We start from the raw sequence: 19,068 nt of genomic DNA, 5'->3' as shown, positions 1-19,068 counted from the left end.
TCCCGGACCAGTTTTATTCTGTCACAGTGGGGTTTTTTAAACTTCCCTTGTGGTTTCTTAATACTATAATTGAAGTTCAATTCAAATCAAAGTTGATCAGTCGAACCAGAACAATGTTCCTAGAGGGGAGAGAGAAATGAAGACAAAGGACAAAACACTAATTGTAAACAGGATGAGAAAAGTAAGTCATTTCACTGTAACAATGAAACATTAAATATGAGTGTTGCATGGAGCTGTAGTGCTACACCCTGCGAGAGAAGGACAGGACAAGGACAAGAGAAGAAGCATGCAGAACAAGGGTCATGAACCTGACTGTACAACTGAAGTGTGGTGGGATTGACTGTAAATTATAACACTATAGGACGTGAGTAGGAGTGAGGGGATACACAAGCAATGAGCATATTCATGAGTTATTTGTCACAATATGTGAGTGGCTCCACACCCAATGAAAGCAGAAGTGATATGCTAAATGGACAGATAGATGGCTATATAGGATTTTTTCTCGTACTGCTTGATATGCCTTTTCCATGCAAATCAACACATGTATCATAGTGTCTTCAGTGATAGATTGTCTTGCTTTTTTTTGTTTTTTTTTTCACAAATACTCTCTTTTGTCACTCAAGCTGTTTGCTATTATTGCCAATGGTGAGAACCTCATTTTGTTGTTGCAGTACACGAGAGGGCTCTGTGAGGCGCAGCTCCTGGATGAGCCAGCAATTATGCATTTACACAGTGGTAGACAGCAAAATAGATGTTTTTTTTTTTTAAAGGACTCATAATGTGCTGTTGCCTGTGCAACCTTTAGGTGTGTCTATTCACAGTTTAATGGACCTAATATCATTACACACGCACGAACGTAAATGGGCAAAGCATTTGGTGAAAACAGTGAAGAAACGGACCAATGAAGCACAGATGGAATTTAAAGATTATTTAGACTGGATAGATTGGAATGTCTTTGAAACTTCAATTAGCAGATTGGATGACTAGACAGACACCAAGCATTACAGAAAATGGATAAATGGATGGATGGATGGGTGGATATTATACCCAACACCAGCTTCTGTGAATACGCACGTGTACCTCCAAGGAAAGTTTCCACATTCAATGACAACAACCCATGGTTCACTTCCCAACTTCTCCAACTTTGCCAGGCTAAAGAGGATGCCCATTGGAGTGGCGACAGAGCCCTATACATCCGGGCCCGAAACAATCTGACAAAAGAAATCAAGATTTGCAAGAGAAATTATGCCAGAAAAAAAAAAAAAAACAGTTTGCTGCTAACGATTTTGCACCAGTTAGGTGAGGATTACAATCCGTAATCAATTATAAGTGATCGAGGCCCCAGCGGGGAAAAATGAAGGACTGGATGAAGACTTGAATAACCTGTACTGCAGATTTGAAAAGGAGACTGTCAGACTCCACACCCACCCATCCGCACCACTGATCATCACCGTCACACCCCCGACATCCCCTCCTGCATTGACCATTCAGATTCTGATTTAAATAAACGAATTAAAAAAAAAAAGTGGAAGGCCAGGACAGGATGTGACCTCCTGCTTGAAAGTCTGCACAAACCAGCTAACTACACTTTTCCCACGGATCTTCTTCTGGACCACCTCAAGAGCATCACAAGACCCCTATTCATCCTCAAATTCTTCACCTTCAAGCTTCTCAAGTTCAGTTTCTCAGTTCCTTCCCTCAGTTTGGTGCTATCAAACAATTTCAAACTAAAACCAGCAGGCATTCCAACAGCTTGTAACATGCTGAAAATGTGGCACATCTCTGTTGGGAAACAAACATTATACGTTTATACACATTATTCGCACACTCACTGTTGTTGACTACCATCCACCTGTGTTTGAAAAATCTCTGCATTATTTGCACAATCCTCATTGTATGAAATCATTGCACTATTAGTCCCTTTAAATAGCTCAAAATTGCTTGAGGACTCTGCGTAATTTGCACAATGTCATTATATCATTTCATTGCCCAATGACTCTCCATATTCATGTTCTTGCATGTCTTAAATGTATATTTTCTCATAGTGGCTCTTTGTTGCCATACTTGAGCAACTCCAACAATCAGAGACAAATTAATTGTGTCTTGTAACATACTGTACTTAGCCATTAAAGCTGATCCTGATTCTGTATTCTTTTTCAATTCTCATTATTTCAAATGGGAAAAAAAAATATTGGGGTAACCACCGTTGGATCGTTCAACCTTTGAGGTTCCACTGGTCTGTAAAGAACATAATATATGCCTTGTCATTGTTGGATTAATTGGATATAAAGTTATCTCATATTTGCTTTCTTGGTTTTTAATGCTTCATTGCTTATCTGATGCAATGCAATCGAGAAGCACATTGGGTGCCATGGAAACTTTGCTTTGATGTACTTTAACAATGTGATGCAATCAATTTACATTGGGTGCCGTGGAAACACCAGACAGTGATGCAGAAGACAACAAAGACTGACGATATCCAGAGGATGGGGAAGACATCGCAAAGACTCACATGGACTATTTTTGTCACGGTTGCTTTGTTTGTCACAATTTGCTTTGTGTGATGCGGACCACGCTAAGGAATAAAAAAGTGGAGACGAGGAGATGTGATTAGAACGGGTTGGAGATTGTGAGACACATCCAACGTTCTCCTTCTTGAGCCAGAAGTTCCTCTTGTCTTCCTTCCTTGATAATTTTACTTTAAATGTCCTAGGCTGCTTAAACCTGACAGTCATCACCTGAGGATCCTTCATAAACTATTTGTTCAATTACATGATGATGCAATCGGATGTCATTCCAGTTCTTCTCCAGTAATATTTGGATTTCATTGGAGCTTTGCTATGATGTCATCCTCTTCACAGATCATTTGACACATTAACTATTATTATGGTCCTTAATTCATCTTTTTACCATTTTAGTGAGAACATTTATCCAATGGGGCGGCACGGTGGAGCAGCTGGAAAGCGTTGGCCTCACAGTTCTGAGGTCCCGGGTTCAATCCCAGCCCTCCGCGTGTGGAGTTTGCATGTACTCACCGTGCCTGCGTGGGTTTTGTCCGGGCACTCTGGTTTCCTCCCACATCCCCAAAACATCCAACATTCATTGGAAACTCTAAATTGCCCCTAGGTGTGACTTTGAGTGTGGCTGTTCTTCTCTATGTGCCCTGCAATTGGCTGGTAACCAGTTCAGGGTGTACCCCGCCTCCTGCCCGTTGACAGCTCGGATAAGCTCCAGCACTCCCCGCGACCTTCGTGAGGATAAGCAGCAAAGAAAATGGATGGATGGATGGATGGATGGATGGATGGATTTATCCAATGGTGGCACAACTGGTGAGAACAGTGCCCTCACAGTTCTGAGGACCAGGGTTTAAATCTGGGTCCCACCCGTGTGGTGTTTGCATGTTCTCCCAAATCCCTGCGTGGGTTTCCTCAGGGTGCTTCGTTTTTCTCCCACATCCCCAAAACGTGCTTGGATTTATTGGACACTCTAAATTGCCCCTAGGTGTGATTGTTAGTGCAACTGTTGTCTGTCTCTATGTGCTATGCAATTGGCTGGCAACCAGTTCAGGGTGTCCCCTGCCTTATGACAGCTGGAATAGGTCAACCACTCTCGCAACCCTCGTGAGGATAAGCGGCTGCGAAAATGGATGGATGGACATTTGTCCACCATCACCAGTCATTTTTTTTTTAGGGAGTTCCAAAGTTCCGAATGCAGATTAGCAAATGGTGAGGGCGCATCACTGATTGGCGTCCTAGAGAATAATATTTTTTTTAATTAGTGATTCCCCCCACCCCTCAACTAGGTCTTGGCACTGCCCCTAACAACAGCAAAACACACTGTCAGGGTGGCCACTCCATTCAGTAATCATGCTGATATATTGTTACAAAAGAGGGTTTGTGCTCGACAAAAGTATTTGGACACATTTTGTCAACTTGAGTGAGTTGAGTGAGTTACTTGTACAGTTGGTATAAAAAGTCTATGCAGGCAGGACTTGATGATAAAAAAAAAAGATCACATTCAACATAAAAGATTTCAAAATTTTATTTTTGCCAATAACTCACTTGGGAAAAATGACATCATAACTTTAATTGGATTGAATCAAAGCCACTTAAATGGTAGCCATAGTCTGCTGAATCTCATTCAACGGGAGTTTGAATATGATTGATTAAGTATGAAAACAGCCACATCCTCAGTGGGTGCAGTTTCTTCAGCAACATTATCTCAATTGTTTGTTTTTACATGCCCTTTGAAAAATATATGTCATTTTCAATTTCAATTGAATTGTATACATTTATGGTGGAACAAGTTTTGAAATGATTATTTTTATATTACAAAAATAATGCAGTTGCAGGGGTATGCAGACTTTATTTCCACTGTATATTCTTTTTTCCCTTGACACATTTGTCTTTGCTTAATGGCCACAGGGGCGAGTCAGGTCCTTCCTTCTTTTGAAATAAGTGCCACCCAGACTCAGACATATAGAAAATGCACATTTCAACTGAAGCATTATCCTCAGGCTATGACAAAATGTTGACCTTTTTGGCAAAAAAAGCCTGAAGACAAGCACATGGACAGCAAAGCGATGATGATGTAATTCAATCATGCCCCCCCCCCACACACACACACACAAAGCGTCCAACAAGATTCCTCTGATGTCATACGTATATTTTTCATAGTCTCAAATGAGGCATTTGTATGGATTACTATAACATCCTGTGATGTATTAACTGGCAGTAAAATCATAAATTCAAACGCTGAAAAATTATGAAGAGGAATACATTGTGTGGTTTTATTTTTTACAGAAGCAATAAGTGTAGCCTAAACCTAAAGCCACCAATTTTAGTTCTGGAACGTGAGATGTAATGAACAGATTCTTAAATCACACAGATCATGTATGTAACCATCTTTCTATTCACTTTCGACAGCACTTGTCCTCACCCAGGTCGTGGTGGTGCTGGAGCCTATCCCATCTGACTTGGGGTGAAAGGTGGGGTACATGCTGCACTGGTCACCAGCCAATCGCAGCGCATGTGGACAAACAACTACTCACACTCTCATTAACACCTATTGAAAATTTGGAGTCTTCAATTAAGTTACCATGATATAATAATAATATTGGGATGTGGGAAGAAACTAGAGTGTGTGTGTGTGTGTGTTTCTTTCGGCTTGTCCCTTTCGGGGTCACCACAGCGTGTCATCTCAGATGAACGCATATATATGTTTGGCACAATTTTTACGCCGGATGCCCTTCCTGACGCAACCCTTCTCAGGGAGTGGAGGCCTAGAGTACCCACAGAAAACCCACACAGCCATAGAGAGGTTGGAACTCAGATTTGAATCCAGAACTTGAGAGCTGCGACACAGCTCTGCTAACCACTGCTTCACTGTCACACTTTAGTGGGTCCCAATCCCAACTGCGGTGTGTCCAGGAGATCATCAGGTGTGCCCTGAGAAAATGTCAAATTTCACTTAATTGGCCGGTTTTGGTGATTTACTTTCCCAAGTCAGAATATATTCACCAATCAATGCATGCCAGCGACGTGTTGTGAAAGGTAAAGTCAATCAATGCTCTTGTGATGTCAAAAAAGATGAGTTTATCCACTTTTTGGGTCATTTTTTGTTTGGTTGTGTACCTCCATATTCCTTCAATATAACATAGAGTATGTGCCATGGCGACGCGCTGTTGTACACTTCAATTTCTCCAGTGCACCGTGTTGAGTCTGCCATCGCAGCCACAAAGCATTACTACAGTTCAAGAGAGTCAAAAACAAAGATGTACTGTGCAGTACTCACAGAGAAACCGGCCCAAAAAGGGCAGGAGTGGCGCACCCTGGGAGACGTGGTGAGAGCCAGAGCTGCGAAGCTGACGGCCAGGATGAGGCTCCCCAGCACCATCTGAGAGACTCCAAGAGCCAGCATGATCCGGGTCCGAGTCCGGTATTCCCTCAGCCGGGAGAGGCTCCGGGATAGCGACGCCGGGCTGAGGGAGCCCTGGCCGCCGACGACAGCCCGGGGCAACGCGTTCACCGGCATTGTACTGAAATAAAGGTCGGACGAGCGAGAGACGTGCTGAAGATGCGCCACAAGAGAAGAAATCCCAAATGAGAAACAGCGTAAGGCTGGAGGTCAAAGCCCGACGTGGTTGTTCTTCATCAATTAAGATGTTCTCTAATTAGCGTCTCTCCGCCATGAGTGGCAGGGAAGAAAGAAGGACTGAAGGCAGCACCGGAGGTTGAGCGATCCACTCCAAATGAATTTTAGAGTCCACGAGCATCACATTCGTTCTCAGAGCCGACGAACAATCCATTCCTCTGAAGCAAAGTCACCGAAGGGGCCCCGCAGAAGCAAGCTTGCACCATTGTCATGCTGCAACTCACCGCCACGGCGCTCAAGGCGAAGCGTGGAGGCGTTCTTGCATGCTGCAGCGTGTCGGAGAAGATCCGCAATCGGGGACTAGCGACGAGCTTCCTGTGCGCAGTTGCTGGAAATGTGCCACAGCGGCAGCCAGGCTGACTTTCTACTGTGATGTTGATGGAGGAGAGGGGCGTTCTGTGGGTGTGTGCTGCGGGGATCTTTTTATTCCCAGCGGGTGAAGTTGGTGCGCACTTGTGAAACAAAGACGATCTCGTCGGCTGCGTCCTAGACGATATTTGTTTTTGTTTTGCATTTATTATTTAGAATGGCCGTCCATTTTTAACCCGTCAAATTCCAGCTGTTTGCACAAGAACCTGAAAACTATTTTTATTTTCTCATAAGGCGACTGTGCAACCTTTTCTTGTAACGTTATCGACACAGTACAGTATATATACGGCCAGCAGAGGGAGCTTCCACTTCATTAAAGGTGCCATCTTTTACCAATGGGATGTAATATTGTCTTCATGGTACCTCAGTAAGTATGTGAATTATGAATTAAAATCCTCCACGCATTCCTGAGTGTCAGACGTTTTTTCTGGCGAGAGGCCTAAAACAGGTCATTTGAATTTCTTGAAGATCTTGAGCTGCCTCTCCGCTCCCATGCCCGCGCTAGTGTTGTTTCGTTCGCCAAAGTTTCGTTCAGAAAACTTTTTTATTTTTAGTAAACAAACTGAATTGAATCCATCCTTCCATTTTCTAAGCTGCTTATCCATACAAAGGTCGCAGGAGTGCTGGAGCCTCTCAATTCATGAAATGAGTCATTCTTTTATCTTCGGTGCCACCTGCAGCCGTGAGTGGAACTGAAGTGTTCTGTCACACTTCTGAATCTTCTGTGAATGACCAATGAGCAGCCAGTGTGCAGGCAGGGGAGGACTTCATTGAAGGAGAAATCCAGTGCTTTGCATGAAGAGTGTATCCAATAGGTCATGTAATATGTACCCTATGTGATGCTAAATCCTCTCTCATCTGATTGTGTTTTGAGAAGATTTTTGTCGACATTTAAAAATTTTCAGGGGCGCTGCCATTTCCGTGAGTCACATGATGTACGTGGGCGTATGTGCCTTGTACCGCGCCGTTCCAAATGTTCAATTACACGGGACACCATTATGCCCAGCACTGATTTCTCAGATTTATCCTCATCTGATGAAGAAATAGCAGTATTGGTTGATCGGTAAGACTGAGGAATACTTTCATACAGATTTGAACCTCTGGCTGTAATTAATGTTGAATATTTGGACCGTTCTTCGGGCGGAATGACATGGAGTCTGACTACTCGGGGGCCTACGCGCGCCAAATGTTTGCAAACAAGGCCACCGGGACCTCCAGGCCGGCAGCCGCGGATGGTTCTTCGGGCCTGAATGACGCGGAGTCTGACGAGCGAGCTCACAAGTAGTGAGGGTTGGTTCTTCTACACGGCGGCAACCAATTAGAGTTAATCTTAGCCACATATGGACAAAGCACAGACAATATCGGCACAAACCGAAGTAGCTGTGGGCGGCACGGTGGCTCAGGTGGTAGAGCGTTGGCCTCACAGTTCAATCCTGGCCCCACCTGTGTGGAGTTTGCATCTTCTCCCCGTGACTGCATGGATTTCTCCGAGCACTCCGGTTTCCTCCCACATTCCAAAAACATGCACCATTAATTGGACACTCTAAATTGCCCCTAGGTGTGATTGAGAATGCGGCTGTTTTTCTCCATGTGCCCTGCGATTGGCTGGCAACCAGTTCAGGGTGTACCCCGCCTCCTGCCCGCTGACAGCTGGGATAGGCTCCAGCACTCCCCGTCACCCTCATGAGGATAAATACTGAAGAAAATGGATGAATGGATGGATGGATGAAGTAGCTGTTGGGGGCTTCTCTGGACACTCAAGACAAAACTGAAATGTTTTGTTTTTTATGAAATTGACACTTGTACACTTAATCTATTGCAGTCACTCTATGGGACCACCATGGTCAACAGTGCATTTGTACTGGAAATCCAAATTTTGCCATACAGTTCGCTCCATATTGCACCCGCTAAATGCTGCGATCAGAAACTAAGAAAATAAAACGTAAAATTTATCCTGTGTGCCTTTATTTCTAATTGAGGTAATTTGTTAGAAAATGAAAATTTGCAAACGTTCATCTTAACTCAAACTTATTGAACCAAAATTATAGAATCCAATCCAATAATTTAAAGAGTTTTTATATTTATCAGTTGGTCCAAAGATGAGACATGGACAATTAGATGTAAACAGTACATCAACGACATATTTAAAGAGCTGAGTTTCATTAAATTTGCATCAATATATATATATATATATATATATATATATATATATATATATATACATATATATATATATACACATTTTTTTCAATTATTTTAAAAGACCGCAACGTGGACAAGTGCGTGTGGCATGGCCTGCTTCGTTAGCATCAATCCAATATAGGCAGTGTGGACATCCATCTTTTCCATTTTCCAAGCTCGCGCTCCAGCTTCTCACGCCAGTCACTATCCCAGCTAATTTTGGGCAAAAGGCAGACTACACGCTGAACTGGTCACCAGTCAGTCACAGGGTAGATCCTGACAGCTGAACCCACGGGGCCTGCACCAAAGTTAGGTGTGTGGTACTATCAGTGACACTTGTGGACATTTCAGACAAAATCAAGAGTAGGATTTTTTTAAAAAGCTTGTGAGGATAAGCGGCTTGGGACATAGACTATCATTTGATGACCCCCTTTATAGACCTTCGGTCGGCTGATTCGAAGCAGTCTAGTGGCAATGACATTACGCTCAGTAAAATACATGTAAAATTTAAACTTGATAGTCACTGTTGAACATGGGAAATATGAATATCTTAGAGGGATTGCTGACTATTGGCTGAACGCGGTCTTAAAAATTAGTATTTGGAATTTGAGGTCAAAGTGAGGTTTCTCGGCCTGAGAGCAAACCCGTTCAAGGTGGCAAGCAGCGATGCTGTTTTCTGACCTTTTCACTTCATAGATCATTTACGCCCTCAACCGGCCACACTGGGAATCATTTGGGGCTAATCAACCCTTGCATAGGGATTACAAAATAAACTTAGCTAGTAAATCGCTACATTATAAAATGAAGATTTGAACAAAAAAAAAAAATTACAATGATGAGCTATTCAAATAATGTACAAGAAAATTCACCCCCCCATTAACTCAAAGAGCAAGTTAACTGCAGCTCAATATAAAACTGCTTAATGCTGGACATGACTGCTTATTTTTGATCAACGGCAACATGTTTTCCCCTTTGTAAGAAAAGACCCCTCGAGAAACAATACTTTAAAATGATTTTATTTATTAATACAGTGGTATACTTAAAATTGTGTTGAGGAAGAATAAAAAGAAATCAGCCACACGTGAATAGCTAATATCCAATTCAAGCTGTGTTAAGTCAAAAAAATAAGAAGGTACTGGTGTGCCATATATCATGAATGGTCAATAAGTACAAAAATACATTTAAGGGCACACAATCCAGCATCCAGTACTGAAATTAGTGAAGGGAACATTTTGGGAGCACACCTTTCATTTAAAGTTTTTCAACCCAAGCACTTTCCTGATCCTTCCGTAGCCACAAAAAGATTATTGAATCTCGGTAGAAAAGGTGTCATTTATTATTGTCAGATTCGATTTCCCCCCCCCCCCCCAAGGCTAGAGGGTATAATTCAGAATACAAAGGTAATCATGTTTCACTTCTGCTTTTTAAAACACATTTACTCTACGTTTTATACAAAAAGAATGACTTAAAAAATGTTCATTTACAAACAAAAGAACCAAGGCAATATGCTAGCATTATTTACAGCCTCTCTTTTTCTTGCATGTTTTTTTCTTTCTTCCAAAGTAAATGCATAGGAGATAAAAGACCAACAGAAATGTCTTAACCTCTCAACTGTTACCGTGCTGAACCAGACGTGGCTTATCGACTGGGTTAAGAAAAATGGCAGCCCAAACAACACGAGAGAGTTACTCATCATAAATTATTTTCTTCATGAAAAGAGGTGATCTGCAGATAAGGCATCACTGCTTATTGTGTTTGAATGCAAGAGTGCAAAACGAGACGAGAAAGAAACACGAGGAAGCAACTGAGGAGGCCGCTGGACCTGAGTTGAAAAACATGCATAGATCTCCCTCAGGCTGGAAGGAGGCTACAAGATCTGACTGGAAGAAAAAGGCGCAACAGAGGAAGAATAAAGGTTAAAGTGTGCTGCGTGGGCTTTTAGATTCAACTGACCATCCAACTCCAACTGTCATGCCATCAGATTCCCACCAAGTGGAAGAATGCGGATACACATTTAAATTCAGTCACCTGAACTGAAAAATAACAGGAGGTTGAAATCAGGAGTAAAATGCATTACCATATACATTTTATCTATACTACTATATATACTGTATGCATATATAGCATAAATACACGACACTGGTTTGTAAAATATGTTCGCTGGTGGCGCAAATTGGAAAACAATCCAACTATGTATACGCATGTAAAAACTTCATTGTGTTTAGTATACATAACAATAATCCTTAGTAGGAGGGGCGGGTGCATGCATCAATGATTTCATTTCACCACTTCATTTGGGGGGAAAATTACTATCTTCGGTGCCTGGCCGTAAACAGCACTGACTGGATCTTCTTCACACCGTGATGGGGTGTCGGAGAGTGCAGCTGAGTGTGTATGTCCTTGTTTATCCACAATCCATTCAGATGCAGTGACATCCCACCTGCTGGCCCCTCCTCTCTTAAAAGTGGTCGATGAGCACAGAAACACAGTTGGCCCCCACCAGGTAGTTGGGGTCTCCGGGGAGCGATTTGTTCTGCCAGTTTTTGGGGTCACCTGGGAGGAAAAGGAACAGATGGACCAGATGGTGAGTAATAACAGTCTTGTAGGTTAAACGAAACCCTAATGGCTATGTAAGCACTCCATTTTCAGAGGCTGTACAGAGAAACAACTGTAGTATAAACTCATCAACTACTTGAGTGGAACTGAAGGGCCTGATTGCATCTCCTGGTTGCAAGCCACACGCGGATATAACAATACCGTGGCCTACATTCAAACACTGGATACACAAGAGACACGCAAGTTATTTCATCATTCATGAACATCGCCGGCCTCTTGTTGATTAAATAAATCCAACCTCAATCACTATGAGGTACAGTATATCTGCACTGTGTACACAAACATACACGCGCAACTCACAGTGCGCTGATTGGGTCCTGGAGCCAGTAATATTGGAGCAGGCCAAGTCCTGCCAGAAAAGACTTCCTAATAAAATCTTGTCACCATACCTTGTAGCAAGATATAATCATTCTAATTATTTTTAGGCAAAATAGGAAGTTTTACGAAAACAATCTATTTTCTGGCAGCACTGGGGATGACTGATTAGCACATCAGCCTCACAATTCACAGGACCCGGGTTCAAATCCAAGCCTCGTCTGTGTGGTGTTTGCATGTTCTACTAGTGCCTGCGTGGGTTTTCTCCAGGCATTTCCCCCCACACACACATCTCAAAAACATGCATTAATTGGACACTCTAAACAACCCCGAGGTGTTACTCTTGTTTGTCTCTATGTTGGGTGCCAACCAGTTGAGGGTGGCCCCGCCTCCTGGCTAAACTCCAAGCCAAGCAAAAAAAACAAAAAAAAAAAAATCTAATGCACTTAATGATCCGAAGAGCACAGTGGCTTCTATAACACACGCAACAAACATGATGATGGCAGGAACCCATGGACGCAGCGGCTTATGGCTCTCTCTATCAGTGATTCTTTTCATATTTTGTAATAGTTTTTTTTTGGGGCATTTGGTACTTTAATCTGAACTGAAAAAAATACATTAAAAATGCCAAGACAGACTACAGGAGGAGAATAGAGCCTCATCTTGGGAGCAACAGACCTCAGGATGTGTGTGGCAGGGTCTACAGAGCCTCACAAAGTTCAGAGGCTATGATCTCCTACCAGGTCGGCACCAACTACCGGAGATAAATTCCTTGTTGTTCCATACTTGGCCATTAAATCTGATTCTGATGTGATACCAGGACACACAAGTGAGTCTTTTGGCAGAGTAGCTCAACCGTTTGTTTGCTTGCTTTGAATCACCCCAGCGACTGCTCCAGCGCACCCCCAACCCCATCAGGCTCCAATAACTCAGAATTTATTGTGCAGGAGCAAGATTTGAGCAGTGTGACCCTGGCTTTGAATCACAGAAAGAAAGAGTGATGAGAGTGAAACTCAACATTGAGGATGTTATGCATCCTGTGATGAGCAGCTATGCCCCACAGCTAGGATATGAGCTAGAGTTGAAAGAGAAATTCTAGAAGGAACTACATGAAGTAGTTCTGAGCATCCAAGACAGAGAGAGAGTTGTGATTGGTGCAGATTGCAATGGACATGTTGATGAAGGAAACAGGGGCGATGAAGAAGTGATGGGTAAGTGCGGCATTCAGGAAAGGAATTTTGAGGACAGATGGTGGTGGACTTTGCAAAATGGATAGAAATGGCAGTAGTGAACACTTATTTCCAAAAGAGGCAGGAACATAGAGTGACCCAAAAGAGCGGAGATAGAAGCACGCTGGTGGATTACATATTGCGCAGACGATGTCATCTGACCGTAAGGTAGTGGTGGGGGGGAGTGTAGCTCGACAGCATTGGATGTTGCTGTGTAGAATGACTGGTGGTGGGGAAGAAGATTAAGAAGACAAAGGCAGAGCAGAGGACCATGTGGCGAAAGCTGAGAAAGGAAGACCCCCATCGGGTTGCATTGCTTGAAAAGTAGATCTAGTAGCAAAAAAGTGTTGGCACCCGTGCTGTAGTCTGTCAGTCATTGTTGACCGGACAGCGGGATCATTCATCATTCATTCGTAGGGTATCATTCAAAACTGTTCTGTTTATAGTTGGCAGTTTTTGTGCCAGAAAGTGTCTCGGCATGTTCAGAATCCGTTTTGTTATGTTCTTTGTGTTGATTTAATCGTCTGCAAGTTTTTTTGTATCTGATGGCCTGAATTCCTCATCAGCATCCCAGTCATCAAACAAAGTAAATGATTAAATCACTGTTTTCATTCATTTAACATTTCCCATACCATTTCTACTCAGTAGGGCTGCGGGCGTGCTGGACCCTACCCGGTAGACTGTGGAATACATCCTCAAGTGGTCACCAGCCAATCAAAGGGCACATATAAATCAACCATTCACAACTATGGGGAGTCCTTGGGTTAAAACAGTCTCGACCTAAAACGTTACAACTTTACGACGCCTGTGTCTTGTCCACCATTTTGTCCCGACCATGATAGTGTTTCCGTTTAGCTAATGCATATTGCTTATCTGTTTGCCTTTATCTCCCAATGTTTTACACTTTATGGCCCAAAACAAAAAATGCTTTTTTTTTTTTTCAAGGAATTGTGGTACAGCCGAAGGAAAAGCAATTACAGTAGAACCTCGGTTCTCAACCACAATCCATTCCAGAAGGTGGTTCGAGAAGTGATTTGTTCAAGTTCCGAATCGATATTTCCCATTACAATTAATGGAAAAAGAAATATTGTGTTCCAAGCCCCCACAAACAGCCTTTTCAAAGCATTTTTTTTAGCTTTTCCTGGTAATAAAATGCACTTCTTTGGAGCCATGATTGGGAGTTAATATTCCTCAATAAGTAAATGTAAATGTCGCGACCAGGACACATTTGCGTACAGAGGCTGCGTTATAGACAATAACAATGCGCGGTGGGTCAGCTGGTCGGGCCGCGAAAGGTTATGTTATTTCCGGTTTTTTTCTGGGGGGTTGCAATTCACAAAAACAAAGCGCGTCGTGGGTCAGCTGGTCGGGCAACGCGCATTATGTTATTTCCGGCTTTTACTACTGGATTAATGGTACTGGATTTAGTACTGGATTTTTGTCCGAAATCAGAAGCAAAAAACTATCGAGATTTTTGATATGTTTGAGAACGGGGGACGTTCGCGAACGGAGTATTCACTGTACCATGGAAATGAAACTTAACATCATAAAAAGATCGGAAAAAAGGAGTAACACCAGTGAACATGGGTAAAGACATTGGCTTCTGTCGATCGACCGTGGCAATTATTATTTAGGACAAAACCCATATTTTAGCGCACATGAAGGGTTTTGCCCTTTAGAGGGATACAGTGATCACGAAGCAACTTTTTTGTGAAGAAAAAAAAAACAAAGCAACGTTCTTCAATCGTTCCGAGATGGAAAGATTACTTACGTTATGGATCGAGGATCCGAATCAAAATAGGCTTAATATCAGCCCAATATTCATGAAGGGAAAAGGCACTAACTTTGAAAGAGCAGAAAGGAGAGGACGCTGAGGAGGAATTTACCCCGACCAATGACGACCTGCACTTGATTTCTTAGCAATAGCTAAGCACAGTCGCCCTTCGTTCTTTGTCATCTACCTCTCGCAGTAATGGTAAGTACAGCATCTTGTTTTGTTATTTTATTTTAATGTATTTTAGTCTTTTATATGAAGTACCAACACCTGCACATTTTATGAGCCGCTTATCCTCACGAGGGTCAAGGGACTGCTGGAGCCAATCCCAGCTGGCATCGTAAATTTGGACTTTAACGGTGAAGTCCAATTTACACCGAAATTCGGGTTTTTTCTCTAATGTAGGAACGGATCTCGGTTGTAGACTGAGGACTTCCTGTATGAGCAATTTAGAGTCTTTAATTAATCCACCCTGCATGTTTTTGGGATGTGGGAGGAAACCGGAGCAAACTTCACATAAAGGACGGCCAGATTTGCACCCAGGTCTTCAGAACTTTAAGGCAGATGTGCCAACCAGTTGTCTCCCATGTCAGCACTAATTGTTTTCAAATCCATCATTTCTGTCTTCTGAATTCTTTATGTTTACTGTGTCAGGTTTCAGTGTTTTTGTACTTCAATCTAATAGCTCAGGTCTTGTCTTTTATTAATTATTATTATTATTAATTAATTTTTGGACAGGAACTACATGTCCTTGAGACATTCAAAAGGTGTCGATGTATGGGTACCTATATGTTTTTTTGATCCAATCAGAATTGAGTATTCACCAAAACTACAGTGTAGTACTGTGGACACTCACACACTAACCCTTTGTCTGACTTGAGAAAGTCATGAAAAATTGTCGAAAGATATCACTCATTATTCCGGCACTTCGCAAATGTTGGTAATGGTAATACAGTACACAGAGAAGAAAAAAGGGTGTCTTGATACAGTCTACGTAAACATCTGATTATCAACTCTTAAATGTTCAGACACCTTGGAACCATTTTAAATAAGAAAAAAAAAATATGAGCCCTTTTAAATGACATGACTGTAGTAAGAGAGAACCAATGAGAGATCCACTGTTCATGCAATCTTCTAATGAAACCTTAACCTTGAATGAAAAAAACAAAACAAAACAAAAAACAAAACTATGTGATCAGAGAACATGAAATACTCCAAGGAGAAGCATCCATTAGATGCAGAGTGCTGTCAGGAATGAAAAGTGCTGGAGACTCAAAGTAGGAAGAAAGTAACAGAAGCGACAGGAGCAGACTGGAGAGTGGCCAGACTTGTAATAAGAGGATTAGCACGCAAACTGATAATCCTCCTAGTAGTCAGCGGAAAATCAGAGCAAGACAGATTCTCATTCAGCCAGCTACTTCTCATTTTTAAAATTAGGGTAATTAACGGCTAAGCCTAACAACGGCAAAAATCCCACTCTTCTTGAAGAGATGGGAAATAAGTCACTCTCTGATCTTTTTATTTCTTTGGGGGAATGCGGCTTTTTAGAAGTGTTCAGAGTTGCTCATGCACTTTAGCCACCTAATGTGAAATTTGAGTCTTTGACTACAGGTATTAATGCATATCTGTCGCTATGAACGTAACAGGAAATGTGAATTAAATGGATTAAATGATCAAAAATAAGCACAAACATCCAATAAAATCAACAAAATCATTGAAACCAAAGGGAGGATTTCCCTAGCCTTATTCTAATTGATCAATACATCACATTTATTGAACCATCTGTTTTATGCCACTTATTAGGGTTGCAGGTTGCTTAATTTAATTGGATTGGGCAGAGTCGAAGTTGGAGTTTTACAGGCCAGGATGTAAGAGGCTCTGGGAGAGGAAAAAAACAACAAATGCAATAAACTCACCAGGGTAGCGGGGTTGCTGGAGCCTATCCCTGATATCTTTGGGTGAGAGGCATGGAACTGGTCGCCAGCCAATCACAGGGCACATAGAGAAACAACCACTTGCACTCACATCCTCCCCTATGGGCAATTTAAGAGGCTTCAATTAACCTACCATGCATGGTATTTGAATGTGGGAGGAAACTGGAGGACCTGGAGAAAACCCACACAAACACAGGGAGAATATGCAAACTCCGTACAGGCAAAGCGAGATTTCATCGCGGGTCTTCAGAATTGTGAGGCAGATGAGCTAACCAGTAATCTGCTGTGCCGTGTGTGTTTGTGTATATACAGTAAAGTTCAAAATAAGTCCAATGTGACTAACCAAATGAATCCACATTTTTAGTATATTTTTTTAATTGCTACAGTACAATTTACCAGTAGGTACGGGAGATTCTCAGACCCAGCATTCATGATATACACACTCATACTGTGCAAGTGGGCAATTTGTTGAAAGAGGTGTGTATTCAGTCAGCCGTGGACTTTGCTAACTCAAAACTATTTTTAACAAACTTTTTGGTTTTTAGGATTTACCAATTCTCTGAATCACTAAACTAATATTTAGTTGTATGACCACAGTTTTTTTTTTTAATACTGCCTCGCATTTCGGCGGCATGGAGTCAATCAACTTGTGACACCTTTCAGCTAGTATTCCATTCCAAGATTCCTTAACAACACTCCACAATTCATTCACATTCCTCGGTTTTGCTTCAGAAACAGCATTTTTGTCTCACCCCACAGGGTTAGGGCTATTTACTAGTGTGTTTGAGGTTTTGCTCTTGTTGAAACACCCATTTCAAGGCAATGTCCTCTTCATCATAAGGCAACATGGCCTCTTCAAAAGTATTTTGATATACACAAACCAATCCATGATCCCTGGTATGCAATAAATGGGCCCAACACCATAGTAGGAGAAACACGCCCATATCATGATGCTTGCACCACAATGCTTCACTGTCTTTCCTGCGTATTGTGGCTTTAATTAAGAGTTTGGGGTTCACCTCACAAACTGCCTGCGGCACCTGGACCCAAAAAGAACAATTTTACTCTCATCAGTCCACAAAATGTAGGTGAGTTGATGTATTCTATGGCAAATGGTAGCCTACTACGCCCATGCGCACGATCCGCTCACATCTATTTTTCATTACAATATCTATTTCAGAATGTTTATAGGGATGACAGTCCCACTTTAATATCACCATGTAATGTTCTTCCTCCATGATGTCATGTATTTTATGAAGACCTCCAGTTTCTCCTGCGGCAAAACAGCACCACATGATGCTGCCACCTCCATGCTTTACAGTTGGTATTGTGTTCTCAGGTGTACAAGCTTCCCCCTTTTTCCTCCAGATGTAACTGTCATTATAGCCAAACAGCTCCTGTTCAGCTTCATCAGACCACAGGACGTGTCTCCAGAAGTCAAGATCTTTGGTTAGTGTCTTTTGCAAACTGTAATCTGGGTTTCCTAGTTTTCTTTAGGAGTAATAGCTTCATTCTCTGTGAATGGCCTAGCAACCCATGTCAGCGCAGGACTCGTTTCACTGTGGATAACACTTTCTTACCAACGTCTGCCAGCATCTTCACAAGGTCTTTAGCTTTTGTTCTGGGATTGATTCACACATTTCTGATGGAAACACGTTCATCTCTGGGACACAGAGCCCGGCGCGTTTCTGAGTGGTGTGATGGCTGGAAATCCACTGATGTTTATACTTGCATAAAATTGTTCAGACAGATTAACGTGGAACATTCAAGCATGTGGAAATTGCACCCAAGGATGAGTCAGACATGTGGTGTGCCACGATTCTTTCTCATATTTCCTGACCAATTTCTTTTGATTTTCCCATGCTTTCAAGCAAGGAAGCAGAGCGCTTGAGGTGTGGCCTTAAATACATCCCCGGGTGTGCCGTCAATTAACACATCAGTTAATGTACTGTTGATCTTGAAGAAAATAATATAAAGTTATCGAAGAAATTCTCTCATTATTGTTCCACATAACAAAATATAATTTGGGTGCTCCTAACTGACCTGATTTGACTTCAGACAGTGAGACAAAAAATGAAATGTGTCTTTTTAAAGCGTATGTAAACTTCTGGCTTCAGCTGCCCATATGAATGCATATAAGATGAAACAGAGAGGCTGATGTACACTCAAGGCCACAAAAATGTGTAGACCTGCTCATGAGATCCAATGCAATAAGCTGTAAAAAAAAGAAAATTGCCACAAATGATGAATAGTTGAGTCAATGTATGAGAAATTAAAGTGAACATTACTATATAATTTTTGATACAGTTCTTAGCTAGACAATCATTAGATAGACCACAATGGAGGTCAATGGGAAGGGTGAAATAGTACCTCCAGGGAGTCAAAATAAAGAAGAGGGTGGCTGTGACAATCACAAAGAGACAAGGGGGAAACGAGTAAATATGATCGTGAAATGGATACACCTAAAGCATTTATTAGTGGTGTGTGATATGGCCTA

General features: G+C 42.0%; 2 protein-coding genes across 17 annotated transcripts in view; both read right to left on the bottom strand.

Annotated features, from left to right (window-relative positions):
- The window catches only part of fam189a1 (family with sequence similarity 189 member A1), a 108,470-nt gene extending 101,588 nt beyond the window's left edge, over positions 1–6,882 (bottom strand). For both annotated transcript variants that reach the window (XM_061815486.1, XM_061815487.1), the window contains exon 1: positions 5,794–6,882. In XM_061815486.1, coding sequence (XP_061671470.1) covers positions 5,794–6,033 — 240 coding nt within the window. In that variant the 5' untranslated portion in view covers positions 6,034–6,882. The remainder of the gene's footprint in view (positions 1–5,793) is intronic.
- A 2,821-nt stretch (positions 6,883–9,703) lies between these two features.
- Positions 9,704–19,068, bottom strand: part of tjp1a (tight junction protein 1a) — a 161,773-nt gene continuing 152,408 nt past the window's right edge. For all 15 annotated transcript variants that reach the window (XM_061815470.1, XM_061815474.1, XM_061815475.1 and 12 more), the window contains one exon: positions 9,704–11,256. In XM_061815470.1, coding sequence (XP_061671454.1) covers positions 11,162–11,256 — 95 coding nt within the window. In that variant the 3' untranslated portion in view covers positions 9,704–11,161. The remainder of the gene's footprint in view (positions 11,257–19,068) is intronic.

Source organism: Syngnathoides biaculeatus, chromosome 3 (genome assembly GCF_019802595.1).
Source record: "Syngnathoides biaculeatus isolate LvHL_M chromosome 3, ASM1980259v1, whole genome shotgun sequence".
NCBI classification, from domain to species: Eukaryota; Metazoa; Chordata; class Actinopteri; order Syngnathiformes; family Syngnathidae; genus Syngnathoides; species Syngnathoides biaculeatus.
Note: the sequence above shows the minus strand (reverse complement) of the source record. Positions and strands in the feature narration are given on the sequence as shown.